At 41.8% G+C, this 13,894-nt stretch overlaps 1 protein-coding gene across 4 annotated transcripts in view; it reads left to right on the forward strand.

Annotated features, from left to right (window-relative positions):
- OTOGL (otogelin like) overlaps window positions 1–13,894 on the forward strand; it is a 141,543-nt gene that overhangs the window by 29,233 nt on the left and 98,416 nt on the right. For all 4 annotated transcript variants that reach the window (XM_054027238.1, XM_054027247.1, XM_054027256.1 and 1 more), the window contains exons 17-23: window positions 1,789–1,966; window positions 6,025–6,149; window positions 8,367–8,576; window positions 9,173–9,338; window positions 10,802–10,876; window positions 12,644–12,693; window positions 13,443–13,605. In XM_054027238.1, the coding sequence (XP_053883213.1) occupies window positions 1,789–1,966; window positions 6,025–6,149; window positions 8,367–8,576; window positions 9,173–9,338; window positions 10,802–10,876; window positions 12,644–12,693; window positions 13,443–13,605 (967 nt within the window). The remainder of the gene's footprint in view (window positions 1–1,788; window positions 1,967–6,024; window positions 6,150–8,366; window positions 8,577–9,172; window positions 9,339–10,801; window positions 10,877–12,643; window positions 12,694–13,442; window positions 13,606–13,894) is intronic.

Consider the following 13,894-nt stretch of genomic DNA (forward strand, 5'->3'; position numbering starts at 1 on the left):
AGTGTGAGTGTGAGTGTGAGTGTGAGTGTGAGTGTGTGTGTGTGTGTGTGTGTGTGTGCGCACTAGACAGCCCTGGGTCAGCACTGTCTGACCCCAGCAGTCTGTCTGCCTTCCACCAGCCTGGATTACAACCAGCAAGGTGACCCCAATGCACTCCCATTCCTGAATTTCTCCAAAACCATGTGCCCTGAAGTGTCCAGCCCTCTCCTGGACAACTCCGAGAAATAATAAGGTTTGTTTGGTCCTTTAAAGAGACAAAAGCACATTAAATCTTATTAACTTCACTGGGATGAATATACCCTTCCCTGCAAACACAACACTGAGTAGGTTTAGAATAAAAATAAAACTTTTAGTAACAATAGGACATAGGTTAAGTGATACCAACTAAAAGAAATAAATTTAGAAATGGTTACAAGCAAATAAAAGTGAAAATGCACATCTAGAAATTTAAAACCTAATCTAGCAAGGTACAGGCTTTGTTCAAGATGATTTTTCTCACCAGTCTTCCTTCTTCTCAGCCCTGTCTGACTTTCCCCAAGTCATGATCTTCCACAGAAGTACAAGACGCTGACTTCCTACGTCTTCCTAGGTGAAAGATCTCTGCCTAAGCAGGTTTCTCATCTATATTCAGATCCCAGAGACTTTAACCCTCCCCCCCTTTGGTTGAAGGATCCATCTCTCTCAGCTTGCAAGAGCTCTGTCACCTTGTCTGTCTAGTGGTGAATGCCAGAGATGGCATCTGTCTTTGTTTATATCTTCCAAAATTCAATGACCTTGTTTCAAGAGGTGGAGTGACCTTGTGCTGTTCTTTCCTTCTTGTGGTCTTCCCCTCCCCCTGTAAGTAAATGGGGTTTCAATTGTTTTGATTCCACCATGTTTAATTTATATAGGAGACAAGTGAATAGCTGCAACATCCCCTCTTGTCTGGGAGAGGCGTGTTTCTCCCTTTGTTTGGACATTGGCTGTAAAGCTTAATACCAATGAGTATCCATAATTCCTTATATGGTATCAATATATACATTTTACAATGCTATTAATTAGTAGTTTGTCATAGGCTTTCATAAAACACTTCACTCGATACACTTATAATACTGTAATATCGTATATAATTTGTTGATTCAATTGCTTATCACTTAAGGTTCAGGCCCCCTGTCTTTATATCCCAGATAAAGTTTCTCTTTTCTGCTGGAAGCTATCTCCTCCCCCCGCTTAATAGTTTAGTTTAACTAATATGTAAATATGTATAGGCCTTCCTTGTCTCTGCCTGACAACAGGGCTGGTCAGAGATGCAAATACACATTTGTTTGTCTAGGACAGACTTGTTTGCCAACTCCATGCCTGGTTTAAACAGCATATATCCATACCTCTTAATGCACACCATGTACATATATCGCACAAGAATATTAATGATCAGTGAGTTATTAATTTTCCAATGGCAAATTACATGACACCTTTTAGATACCGATTATAACCATAGTGAGTTGGGTGTAGTGAGTATTTAGGTCTGAGAAGAGTTGCTGACACAGAGTAGTGAACCACAATTGGGCCTGTCACAGTGTGGTACATGGTTGTCTCCATTAGTTTTGGTGCAGGGTGGGCAGGGATATTTGGAGTGTTCTGATGTTGTGTATGGTCCATTAATTGCATTTCTATACTTTTCAAAGGTTTTTTTTTTGTTTGTTTGTTTTTTTTTAAGTTGAAACATTTAAAACCATAGGGCTGGTTTCTGTATGGAAATATTTCAAGCAAGGAAAAATTACTTACTTTTTTTTTTTCTGTTATGTGCAGGAGACATTGAAATTTGGAACCTGTCTTCTTTGTTTGTGCAGCTGAAAACTAGATTTGGATTAAAGATTCAATTTGCTAAAGGTGGGGAGAGACTTTATATACAAGTCAATACCAGCTGGAAAAGAAGAACACTAGGTCTATGTGGAACTTTTAATGGGAACTTAAGAGATGATTTTCTGTAAGTTTGTTTTATATATGTCTAGATTGAATTTAATAACAGGTGAAATATTCAGAGAAATCTAACCAGCTGACACGGTCATTTCACTAACACTTTCATATTCTGATAAACCAATCAGTTAAAAAACACTTGAGTTTAATTACAAGAATCTCAGCTACTTTCTTTTTTAACATTAAATTGGTTTACTCAGTACCCTATGCAGTGGTTATTTCTCTGTCAAGTTCTTAAGAATCAAGGTGTTTGTGCTTTTCCTGCCCCAAAGGTGAGATGCATCAGTTTTACAGAGAGACAGTGTTGTCTGGTGAGGTTGAGAAGGGGCCTGGAAGTCAGGATTCCTGATGTGAAATTCTGCCCTATTGAAGTCAATGGCAAAACTCCCTTTGACTTCAGTGGGATGAGGATTTCACCTCTGGACTCTACTATGTGTAAAATAGTGACTATAACTTACCTACTTCACAGTGAAATTGCTTAACTCACTAATGTCTGCAAAGTGTTTTGAGATGCTTGGATGCAAGACAATATATAAATGTAAATGATTATTTATGACAGTGCAATCATAGAAAAATGAACAACTAGAGATTTATCTAATATACAGAATACATCTCATATATAGAATATAGCTATATTGTGTTTCTCTATTTTGTATTAAAAATGTAGGCTCTGAATTGATCAAGGGATTGTTTTAGTCTGTTACATCTTGTCAGTGGTTTGAATTGGCAGAGGTCAGATCTATGTCTGCCAAGATCATGATTGCGCTGTTATATTTGCCAGAGAGCATATTAGTTAACATATTTATCATTAGTCAAACAGAAAAAATCCATTGAGCAGCTTGGTTGAGTCTAGCAGCATCTTTATCCTCTCTACTAGATTTAGTGGCAGCACTCTATAGGAATTACTACAGGGGTTTCAGAGGACAGAGAGATGATTCATTCCCAAGCTGAGTAAAAGCAAATATTTAACAGAAGGCAGGTTTTGTATCATTGTTTAACTCCTTGGCGCCGGAGGTCAGATTTCCTTGCATGAAGTCCACTGCTGGCGACGGATTTACTGGGAAACACCAGCACAAAAGGATTAACAATTTCTTTATTTCTTGGTTGTATTGGGGTTGCAGCACCAGGAAGGTAGTGAGAAGTACAGTTGATGGGATCTTGAGTCATTTCATGGCTCTCTGTTGGGGGGATGAAGTTGGCATACTTTTACCAATAAATATGTTTCACTTTTTAGCAGATTCACTTTTTTTTTGGTAAAACGTTTTGTTTTCTTTTGATTTATGGACTGAATAGGGTTTTTTTTAAACAAAGGAAAGCAGCCTTTCTGTGACCAGGCTGATTTATCTCGACCATGACATGGCAAGAAACTACTCTGTAAATCACTGTATGCCATCCTCCTTTTTAAGAAAGATTAACATGTCATTTGTATATTGAACCATTTTATTCCTGGTATTTCCAGGTAGCTCCTTTGCATCCAAACTATCAGCACAGGGCATCAGAGCCAGGAAAAATTACAGTATCCAATACTGTTACCATCCTCCCTTGATTTCTAAACATTATTATTACTTGATTTTTTTCCTTAAATTTTATTAGGATTGGCACAACTTTAAACTAGAAGAATCCCTTAATCACAAAGGATACCCTTTCCTCTTCCCTTCAGTTCTACTTCTCTACCTTCCTGAAAATCCTTCCAACTCTATCACAGTTCTTTACAGAAAGAGTATTTGTTTGACATATTGAATACAAAATTAAAACATCATTGAGAATTGGCCATTTGTCAGCTTTTTTGATGCTTCACTAAACATATGAGTTTTAGCAATGGCCAAATTCTGCTCTCCTTCATGGCTCATCCAACTCGGCTATGACTGTACTTGCTTGGGGTGGAAGTGAGGTCAGACATTTCTGCATCAGTAAAATATTAGCTGAGGCTGAACCTGACTTTTATTATACTTTTTTGAAAGCTAAAAAATGTGGAGACTGCTTTTTTAAATAATGAATTTGCTTACGTGTTTGAGGTTCTTTGACTTGCTGAGCCTAAACCATGTGGCCAGTGAGACAGCAGGACTCATTCTGATTCATTTTCTCAGAGGAAACAGCTTAAGTTTATCTTCATATCCACAACAATAGCTAGTGTCTATTACTTATGTCAGGGCTTGGGCCCTGGGGTTACCTTGGCTATCACAGGCAAGAGTTTATGGGCCACGTGACTGCTCCAGCAACTTATGAGCTGATGAGAGAAACTTTTATTTTAAAAAGTTAATGCTTTTGATATGTTGTGAAAAAGAACATTACACATTTTATACTTAGACCTGAACCTTGGCCTTCCTTTTTAGATCATTTTTTTACAAAGTGATTTGATTTGCATTTAATCATAAAATTGGTCAATTATGCAATGTTTTTCTTTTTAAAGACAGGCACAAACATAAACAAATTCCCATTGAAATCCACTATAGTGTGCTTCAAGGGTAGATTTTTTTTAACAGCTCTCCATTTTGTCATAACTTGTCTCACTTGATGTCAATAATAAAGCTGCCTTCAAAGGGAAGCAGGCCAACACTGAATACTTTTGAAAATCCCGTCCTACATTTATATTCCATACTCTCAAATTGTCATTCTTTTTGCACTATGTTGGATTTTTCTGGTTCAAAATCCATACATTGGATGCAGTGTGGCCCAGTGGATAGAGCAGGTCTTAGAAGACTTTAGTTCTATTCCCAGGCCTGCCACTGGCCTGTGAGGTGATCTTGGGTAAGTCACTTCAGCTCTCTCTCTGTGCCTCGGTTTCACCATTTGTAAAGTGGGGATAATGCTGCTGCCCTCCTTTTGTAACGTACTTGGAGATGTACTGATGAAAAGTGCTAAATAAGAGTTAGGGGTTGTTGTTGTTTGCTGGGGCAAGCCTGACAAATGGAGACCAGGGCCGGCCAGAGGATTCAGGGGGCCTGGGGTCTTCGGCGGCGAGTCCCGGGGCAGAAGGACCCCCCGCTGCGGGTCTTCAGGGCGCTTCAGTGGCAGGTCCTGGGGCGGAAGGACCCCCCGCCGCCGAATTGCTGCCAAAGACCTGGAGCAGAAGAAGCTCTGGGGCCTCGGGCCCCATGAGAGTTTTCCGGGGCCCCTGGAAGGGGCCCCGAAAAAACTCTCGTGGGGGCACCTGCGGGGCCCGGGGCCTGGGGCAAATTGCCCCACTTCCCCCCCGCCCCCCTCTGGGCAGCCCTGATGGAGACAGGAAACCCGAAAGAGCATTCATTTCTCATATTTGTTTTCTTGGTTTTAATGATTTTTTTAAAATGTATTATGAATGCTCTGTTCTTCTCTATTGTGACTGAGCAAATACCCTGGCTCCGGGATGCTACTTCTGTTTCTAGAATCTATACAAATTTCCAATTTCATACCTAACTTACAGAAGTTTGACATTTATCTGAAAACAGAAATGTGTGTCGACTCTGAAGTGACTCTGAGTCTGCATCTCTCTGGCCCTTTGCAGCATCACCATCTTGAATTCTATGGCAAGATGACAGTGAGCAGTCTGATTTTGCAGATGTGCCCAAGTGATTTAGAGCCACAAAGTCCATTTGGGAATTGGTGTCCCTAAGTCGCCGAGGCAGTTCTGAAAATCACTCCTGAGGTGAACAAGGACATAGTCAACAACCGTTTCCGTGAAATTAGTGGAACTGATTTAAGAATGTTCTAAAGAATTTATAAGACAGAGTTGGTAAAGATGTTATAAAATGTTGGTAATAATGCAAAGAACACTGGACAAGCCTTGATTAAGTATACTTAACTTTCCAAAATGTTTCTGTACCTATACCACACTGAATAGCTGTTAGACTTTCAAAGGTAGTATCTGCCAGTTGTAAAGGAAAATGTTTTCATGAGAGTTCTGTTCATTTTCATTCCTTTATAAAGATTCTTAAACAAAATTCAGTGACAGGGTAATTCCACTGTGGTGTGGAAACAATGGATGTGCAAGAGAGATCTGAACAAATGCAAAGACATAACTAGTCTATGTGAGAAGCCCTTCTACCAGGCAGTGCTGATCTTTTGCTTTATCTTTCCCTCTCCCTTCAGTTCTCCAGCAGGGATGATTGAAGGAACCCCTCAGCTTCATGCCAATGCATGGAAGGTTTCCTCAGCTTGTTTTGCGCCTGTCAACATTCCTGTGGTTGATCCTTGCAACATTAATCAACAAAATGGTACGGTCTCACTTTTGGAATTTTGATTTATCTTAACCACATTACTAGATCAGGATTTTATTTATTTATTTATTTATTTATATATATATATATATAGAGAGAGACACCTATCTCATAGAACTGGAAGGGACCCTGAATGAATCCAGCCCCCTGCCTTCACTAGCAGGACCGAGTACTGATTTTGCCCCAGATCCCTAAGTGATCCCCTCAAGGATTGAGCTAATAACCCTGGGTTTAGCAGGCCAATGCTCAAACCACTGCGTGATCCCTCCCCCCTATTTTGTTCTCTCTATGATGCCTGAGCTTCATTTATCAGAGGGGTAGCCGTGTTAGTCTGGATCTGTAAAAAGCAACAGAGGGGTCCTGTGGCACCTTTAAGACTAACAGATGTATTGGAGCATAAACTTTCGTGGGTGAATGCCCACTTCGTCAGACGCATGAGCTTCATTGTTACTTACAGATTATCTGTGGGTATTAGTTTAACTTCAGTTTTAGACACACACTGATTTTTTTTTTTTTGCAAACCCTTTCCTTTGGTGTGTTTAATGTCCTTAATATACAAACTGAAATAACCGTTGGCAAATGCAAAGGTGATTACCTAGTTTTAGATGTGTTTTGCAGATTTGAAGGCTGTTAGGTCTCCTCTCTGATATGCATGTGTAGCTCACAGTGATTGTGCCTTATCCCCAGGTATACTTTGGATTCAGTATTTTTAATGTTTTTGGGTATAATCTTCAAGTCCTTAATCAGGCCTTACCTCCACTGAAGCCAATGGGATTGAATCCTGACTAAAGACTACAGGACTGAGCCCAGAATAATCTTTAACTTTTAGGAAGCTAGTGAATCCCAAGGAGTTTTATATCTTCAGGGCTGGGCAGTTTTCTAGAGTGCTGTGGTTGTCTGTGGCCAATGCAAGGGGGCCACTTTAGGATTTTTGTGTAGAGTCATCTCCCCAATTCCCCCCCAAGATACCCTCTTCCTTCCTCTGGCCTGCCTGAAAGATTGCCCTGCCTCCCTCTGCTGTCAAGTTCCACGCCCTGTTTCATACAGGAAAGCAGCATGGGTAGATGATGCAGAGGAGCAGTGGTGGATGGCGATGGATGCCATCTCGTATAGCACACAGAAGGACAGCGGTGTTGATGTGGCTGGCTGGGGAGGTGGTAGCTGGAAAACAGGAAGAGCTGAGCCTTCCTGGCAGCTCCAGGAGAGACTACAGGAGGGTTGGCTCAGGGAGAGGTGTGGTTGGTGGCAAGAGACAGCAAAATCTGAGTTTGCTCTGCTCTTGTCCTTTGAACTCAAATATAAAGGCTAAGTATGGTCATCTTTAGGAATCTAAGGATCAAAGTACTGTAGAAGAGGTCCAAGTGCAGCAATAAGCCACATGTGGCCCTTCAGCATTCCTATGGTGGGCTGGCATAGGTATCAGCCATGCAGTTGGAATGGTCATCTGTGGCAGCTATTCCACCATGTAACAGCCAAGCATTCAGTCACCTGCTTCTCAGGGTTGGAAGGGACCTCAGGAGGTCATCTAGTCCAGCCCCCTGCTCAAAGCAGGATTAATCCCCAAACAGATTTTTGCCTCAGATCCCTAAATGGCCCCCTCAAGGATTGAGCTCACAACCCTGGGCTTAGCAGGCCAATCCTCAAACCACTGAGCTATCCCTCCCCCCCTCTGCTTCTGTTAATGCCAGGAGATAAAATGAACAAAAGCATGAAATGGGCTCAGCACCAAAGCAGAAATAATGGAGTATTTTGTGCCAGATAAGAATTTCAGTGGGCAGGCTAGCAAAAAGTCAGTAACTCCAGGAAGCACTATGTGGCGCGTGGAGAGAGCAGTAGGCTTGGGACGCTTGGGTCCCAAAGCTCCAATTTGTAATAACTGCCCAGCCTGCGTGCCAAGAAAAGTTTGGCCATTGCAAACCTCCAAAATTCTCAATGACTTTCCTTATGCTTTTGAAATGTATTCTGTTTCCATTTACATGTTTCCTTCACCTCAATATAGATTTTTATTTAGTTACATATTTTTAGTGAAGCAAAGTTCATTGCTAAAATATTTATGTCCGTTACAAAGAACAGTATTTTATGGAACTACTTTATGTAGAAGCTTTTATTGCACAGTTGTATGAATTGGTGTGTTGTTGATACTCTTTGCTATTTATTTTTGATTGATATATTATCATGGGTACTGCCAAAAAAGAAAATGTTGCCTTCCCTTAGTTGGCTATGCATCCCACTGTGATATCATCAATCAAGAACTTTTTGCTCCATGTCACCCATACATCAGTCCAGGATTATACTACCAGCTGTGCCGTTTTGATGCCTGTAAATGTGGAAGCAGCTGTTTGTGTAATGCACTTGCACACTATGCCTATATCTGTAGCAAGCATGGAATTGCTATTGATTTCAGATCTCAAGTTTCATACTGTGGTGAGTAACATTTGCAAAAGAAGAATAGTTTTAGAAATGGGGAATGATGAGAAATTCTTTGAAACAGAATAAATCTTTGCTTTGCATCAGAAGCAAGAATTCTGCTTTGAGATGTTCAAATATGAACATAATACACAGTAGATGCAGCTGCAGTGCTGAGGGTGTCATTTTTTGGAAGGAGGGGAAAGAGGTCACAGTGTGGTTTGGAAGGTAGAGCAGGGACTTGAATCCAGATCTTTCAAATCATTGGCTAATGCCCTAACCACTGCATCATTCTTCCTCTCCCCTAGAAACTGAGTTACTAGAAATATATCGAATATACTTTGAAACACGCATACTTTTTCGAGGGTTTTTCTCAACAAAAATGCATCCTGAACTTAATCATTTAAAGCCTCAAAATGGATGAAGCCAAGAAATTTCTAACACACTTGAAATCAGAGTTGGCCTCAGGTTTAGCTGAGAATCACGTGACTAAACCCCAGCACATCTCTGTGGCAATTTGGGACAGTATGTCTTACTGTGTTATCTCACACTGGCATGAATGTATCTCAGTGTATTTATTGCAACCTCATAAGATGATGATGTTTCCTCCCTAGCTCTAGTGTGCCGAAGTGGTATGCTGTACCATCGGTGCTCTTCTTTTTGCGAACACTCCTGTTCTTCCCTTTCTGCCCCGCATGTGTGTAATGACGACTGTGCTGAAGGATGCAATTGTCCTGATGGCAAATACTTTGAAGAATCAATCAACTTTTGTGTGCCAATGTAAGTCATATTACATTGTTTTGAATATACCGTGTTTGTCGCTTTGCAGCAAGCCTTTAAAATAGAACTCTTTCTTGCATCTCATTTTGTGTTCCCCTTTCTCCACCACTGTTACTGTACCAGTTATTGGCTGATAGTGTAATTGGTGACTGATGGCCAACAAGACAAGTGATTTATTGATTCAGTATCAGAAAATGTAAAGTAATGCACATTTGAGGGAAACATTTAAACTACTCGTACACTTTACAAGATTTTAAATTCACGATATCAGCTCAAGAAAGAGACCTCAGAGTCACTGTAGACAGCTCATTGAAGACCTCTGTTCAATGCACAGCAGCAGTCAAAAAAAGCTAACAAAATGTTAGGATACATAAGGAAAGGGATAGCAAATAATATAAAATTATCATAATGCCCTTATATAAATCAATGGTGCAGCCTCTCCTGGAATACTGTTTGCAGTACTGGTCACCCAGTCTTAAAAAAAGATATTGCAGATCTGTAGGTGGTTCAGAGAAGAGCGATGAGAATGTTCAAGGTCATGTAAAAATTCAAATTCTCATATGAAGAGAGATTGAAAAGATTGTGATTGTTCACTGTAGAAAGGAGACAAATGAGAGGTGACATGATAGAGGTGTATCAAATAACAGAGAAGGTGGATCTTTAACTTCTGTTCCCCATTACACATAACAGAAGCCCAAGGAGACATTCAATTGAATTATAAGGTGGGAAGTTCACAATGAAAAAAGGAAATACCTTTTTACACAGCATGTAATTAACTGTGGAACTCGTCGCCACAGGAAGTCATTGAGGCCAAGAACTTAATAAGATTTAAAAAAAGGACTGGATGTTTATATGGTTATCAAGAATATCCAGAGTTGTTACAATTAATGACAATAACTATTTTGGAAAGGATAGCAAACCTCATTTTTCATCGTTTTAGCCAGTCTCTAGCTATTAGAAATCAATGTGGGAAGCGGATTACCCCACAGCTACTTTCTGCGGGGTTCTTATCCAGTCTTCTGAAGTGTCTCATTCTGGCCAGTGTCTGACAGGATACTACACCAGATGAAACTCGGGTCTGATTCAGTATGGCAATTCCTATGTTCCTAAATCAGGCTGCATCTTGCCATACTCAACCTGTAACCAGGAAGAAAAGCTGCTTTCTGTGAGGCTGCAACACACAGAAACAGCAAATAAGTAATTTGAAGATCATTACAGGATATGAATGAAATCCTGGCCCAATTGAAGTCAATGGCAAAATACCCATTGACTTCAATAGGGCCAGGATTTCACTATTTAAGTCTTGCCTTAGGTTAAGCTTGCACTGTAAATATAAATAAGCAGATCAATTAGAGAATTAAACTGCATGTTTATCTTACTTAGTTAGGATTTGAAGAGTAAATATCCTTATAGCCTATTTCATATAGTTTTTATACCCATATGCATAAGCTTTGTTTTCACAGATCTAGCTGTCGTTGCTATTACAAAGGCAGAACTTTCCAGCCTGCGGAAATCCTGCCCACACAGTCAGGCTCTTGGTAGGTTTTGGTATGAAGTGTTTAATCTTTGACTCACTCAGGCCCTGATCCTGCTAGTAGAATTGTATGAGCAGACCCCTATGCCTGTGTGGTTCTTAATTCAGAATCAAGGCCTAACTGCTTCAAGATCCATGTTTATTTCATATATTGGAAAAGGAATTCTTGAAAGAAACTGGTTTCATACATTCTTAACAAAGAAATCTTAAACCCAAAGAAACAACTCATCCTACCACCACTCAATATTCCCCACTTGCCCCAACCTCACCATGCCCCATTGCCCCCTACTTGCCACAAACCATATCACCCTGCAGTTCCCCAACACTCCTCACTCACCCCACAGCCAACCAACAACTCAACCCCACCCTTCTCCTCTGGGATTTTCCTAGCCACTCAAAGTTGCCCTTCCTTCCCCCTCCCCTCCACTCCTCTCCCCCGTGGCTCAGCCCTCCACTCCCATCCTGGGCTAGGGTGGCTCCTCCTGATCCCGGCTGTCCAGCTCCACTCGCTTCACAGTCACTCGGCCCCACTCTGCTCAGGTTTGAAGTGGCTGTCAAAGTTCAGTAAGTGTTGAGAGACACAGGGTTTCAGGGCTGATCAATTGGGTGTGGTGCTCAGAGAGGTGGCCATGCCAAACTTCAGTGAATAGGGTGTGATCCACCGCACTAGGCCGCAGTGCTGCTGAGGTTTGGCTCTGTCATGACAGAGGTGTGGCTGGGCCAAATTTGAGCAAGTGGTGTTGCATTGTTGTGCCAGTTAGTTCCCCCCTCCCCCCACTGCGCCCCAGTTGTCTCATGTTATTTCCCTGAGATGGGGGCTTATGCAAGTACACATGGGTTAATCTGGGCCTGTATCACATTACCAATACCCTGAGACAATATAAATAATAGGGTTACCATACATCTGGTTTTTCCCGGACATGTCCGGCTTTTTGGTAATCAAACCCCCGTCCGGGGGGAATTTCCAAAAAGCCGAACATGTCCGGGAAAAATACTCCCTGGCTTACCTTAGAGCGGGCGCCGGGGGCTGCAGTGCTCCCTGACTCCTGGGCTCTGTAAGAGCCGAGCTGCCCGAGCGCTACCGGCTTCGGGCAGCCCCCATGCCTCTGGACCCTGCGCCCCCGGCAGGCACTTCCCCTCCTGGACTCCGGGGGCGCAGGGTCCAGAGCCATGGGGGCTGCCCGAAGCCGGTAGCGCTCGGGCAGCTCGGCACTTACAGAGCCCAGGAGTTCAGGGAGCACAGCAGCCGCCGGAGCCCGGGAGGGGAAGTGCCCGGCTGGGGGCGCAGGGTCCAGAGGCATGGGGGCTGCCTGAAGCCCGAGCGCTACCGGCTTCACGGTTTGCACTTACCCTTCCGGGCTCCGGCCGGGGGCGCAGGGTCTGGGGGCTGCCCGGCAAACTGTGAAGCCGGTAGCGCTCAGGCAGCCCTTTTCGCATGGCTGGGAGGGAGGAGGGGTAATGCGGGGCACTCAGGGGAGGGGGTGGAGTTGGGGTGGGGCTGGGGGTGGGAAAGGGGCGAGGCCAGGGCACCGGGGAGTGTCCTCTTTTTTTATTTTTTAAATATGGTAACCCTAGAAATAAATTACACACAGAATTTTGGACAGATTTAGATTTCTAGAGTTTAATGATCATTCCCCTCTTGATTTAGATTGCTTAAATTAGGTAGTGTTTTTAGAGTGCTACATAATTGCTAAGTTGTTTTCTTACATACGCAGCAGATATGTGATTTATTTTTTCCTGGAATAAAGATGGTTTGTTTTCTTTATGCCAGCCAGTGTTTGAATGGAACAATGAAATGCACTGAAACTGCTACAACTGCAGGTGATTTATATTCTTGTCTTATTTTACAGTTTCACGGGGAAAATGTTTACTATCGAGTATTCATTCATTTGCATTTTTATATTCATATACATCTCATCAGATGCTAAATATCACCACTTTTTGTGACAACGATTTTTTCAGTCTAAAGTTACTTATCTTGACCTAACTGACTTTCAATGCAACTTGTATTCCTAAGTCACTTAAGTAGAATTTTTAAAAGCACCTCTTGTAAGACATAGGCCACAATTTTCAAACATGGGTGCCTAAAATTAACCCCCCAAATTCCATATTAAAACATCTAAAGGAAGAAACCTGATTTTCAGAGGTGCAGAGCAGATGAAATTTCAGTTGGATTTCTGATGGAATTTGTGAGTGCTCAACACCTCTGAAAATCAAGCCACTTCATTAAGGGCTGATCCAAAGCACACTGAAGTGATTGGTAATTGACTATAATGGGCTGTGGATCAGGCCCTTGGTGCCTTGATTTAGATGCCTAACTTTAGGCACTGAAGTTTTCAATTTTGGACCTTAGTTAATAGATATTCTTAATGAAATAATTACACAGAATATAAACGAAAATTCACATTTTCACTTTAACTGCAGTCGAACACATACAAAATGCACTTAGTTTAAATAGTATATCTTATTAATTACAATATTTTTAAAAATAAATTGTGAGCTAAAAGAATTAGAAACCTTCAGTGCAAAGGAGCAGCTGATCTCATTCAATTTGCATTTTACATTTGAAGTTCACACATGCCCTGAAGGAAAAATCTACTATGACTGCAGATATCCGGTGCCTGGCTTACCAGCAGCTGGTGTGAACTGTGAGATCTCCTGTGCAAACCTTGCCATGAACTTCACCTGTGTGCCATCACCACCATGTGCAAGTGGTTGTATCTGCCCCCCAGGGTAAGTGTAAGCCAGAGTGTTTAGTAGAGCCACCGGGACGGAATACTTTGCCTCCACAGGGACCCCCTGTTCTTTTTTTTTCTTCAGATAGTTCAATTTGTAAATTTCGTTCTTCTGTTTTGCTTGCAAACATTTGAATCTATCATGCTGTCTTTTTTTCTGAGATGCAAAATCGTGATTATCTGTACCACTGACTCTTTCTCTTGTCTCCATGAGTGCAACCCCCACAGGTGCTAGGCCTCATGCCTTACCTTTTCTTCACAAAATCCTGCAGTTCTCTCAATTTTAG

This window comes from Malaclemys terrapin, chromosome 1 (genome assembly GCF_027887155.1).
Source record: "Malaclemys terrapin pileata isolate rMalTer1 chromosome 1, rMalTer1.hap1, whole genome shotgun sequence".
NCBI classification, from domain to species: Eukaryota; Metazoa; Chordata; order Testudines; family Emydidae; genus Malaclemys; species Malaclemys terrapin.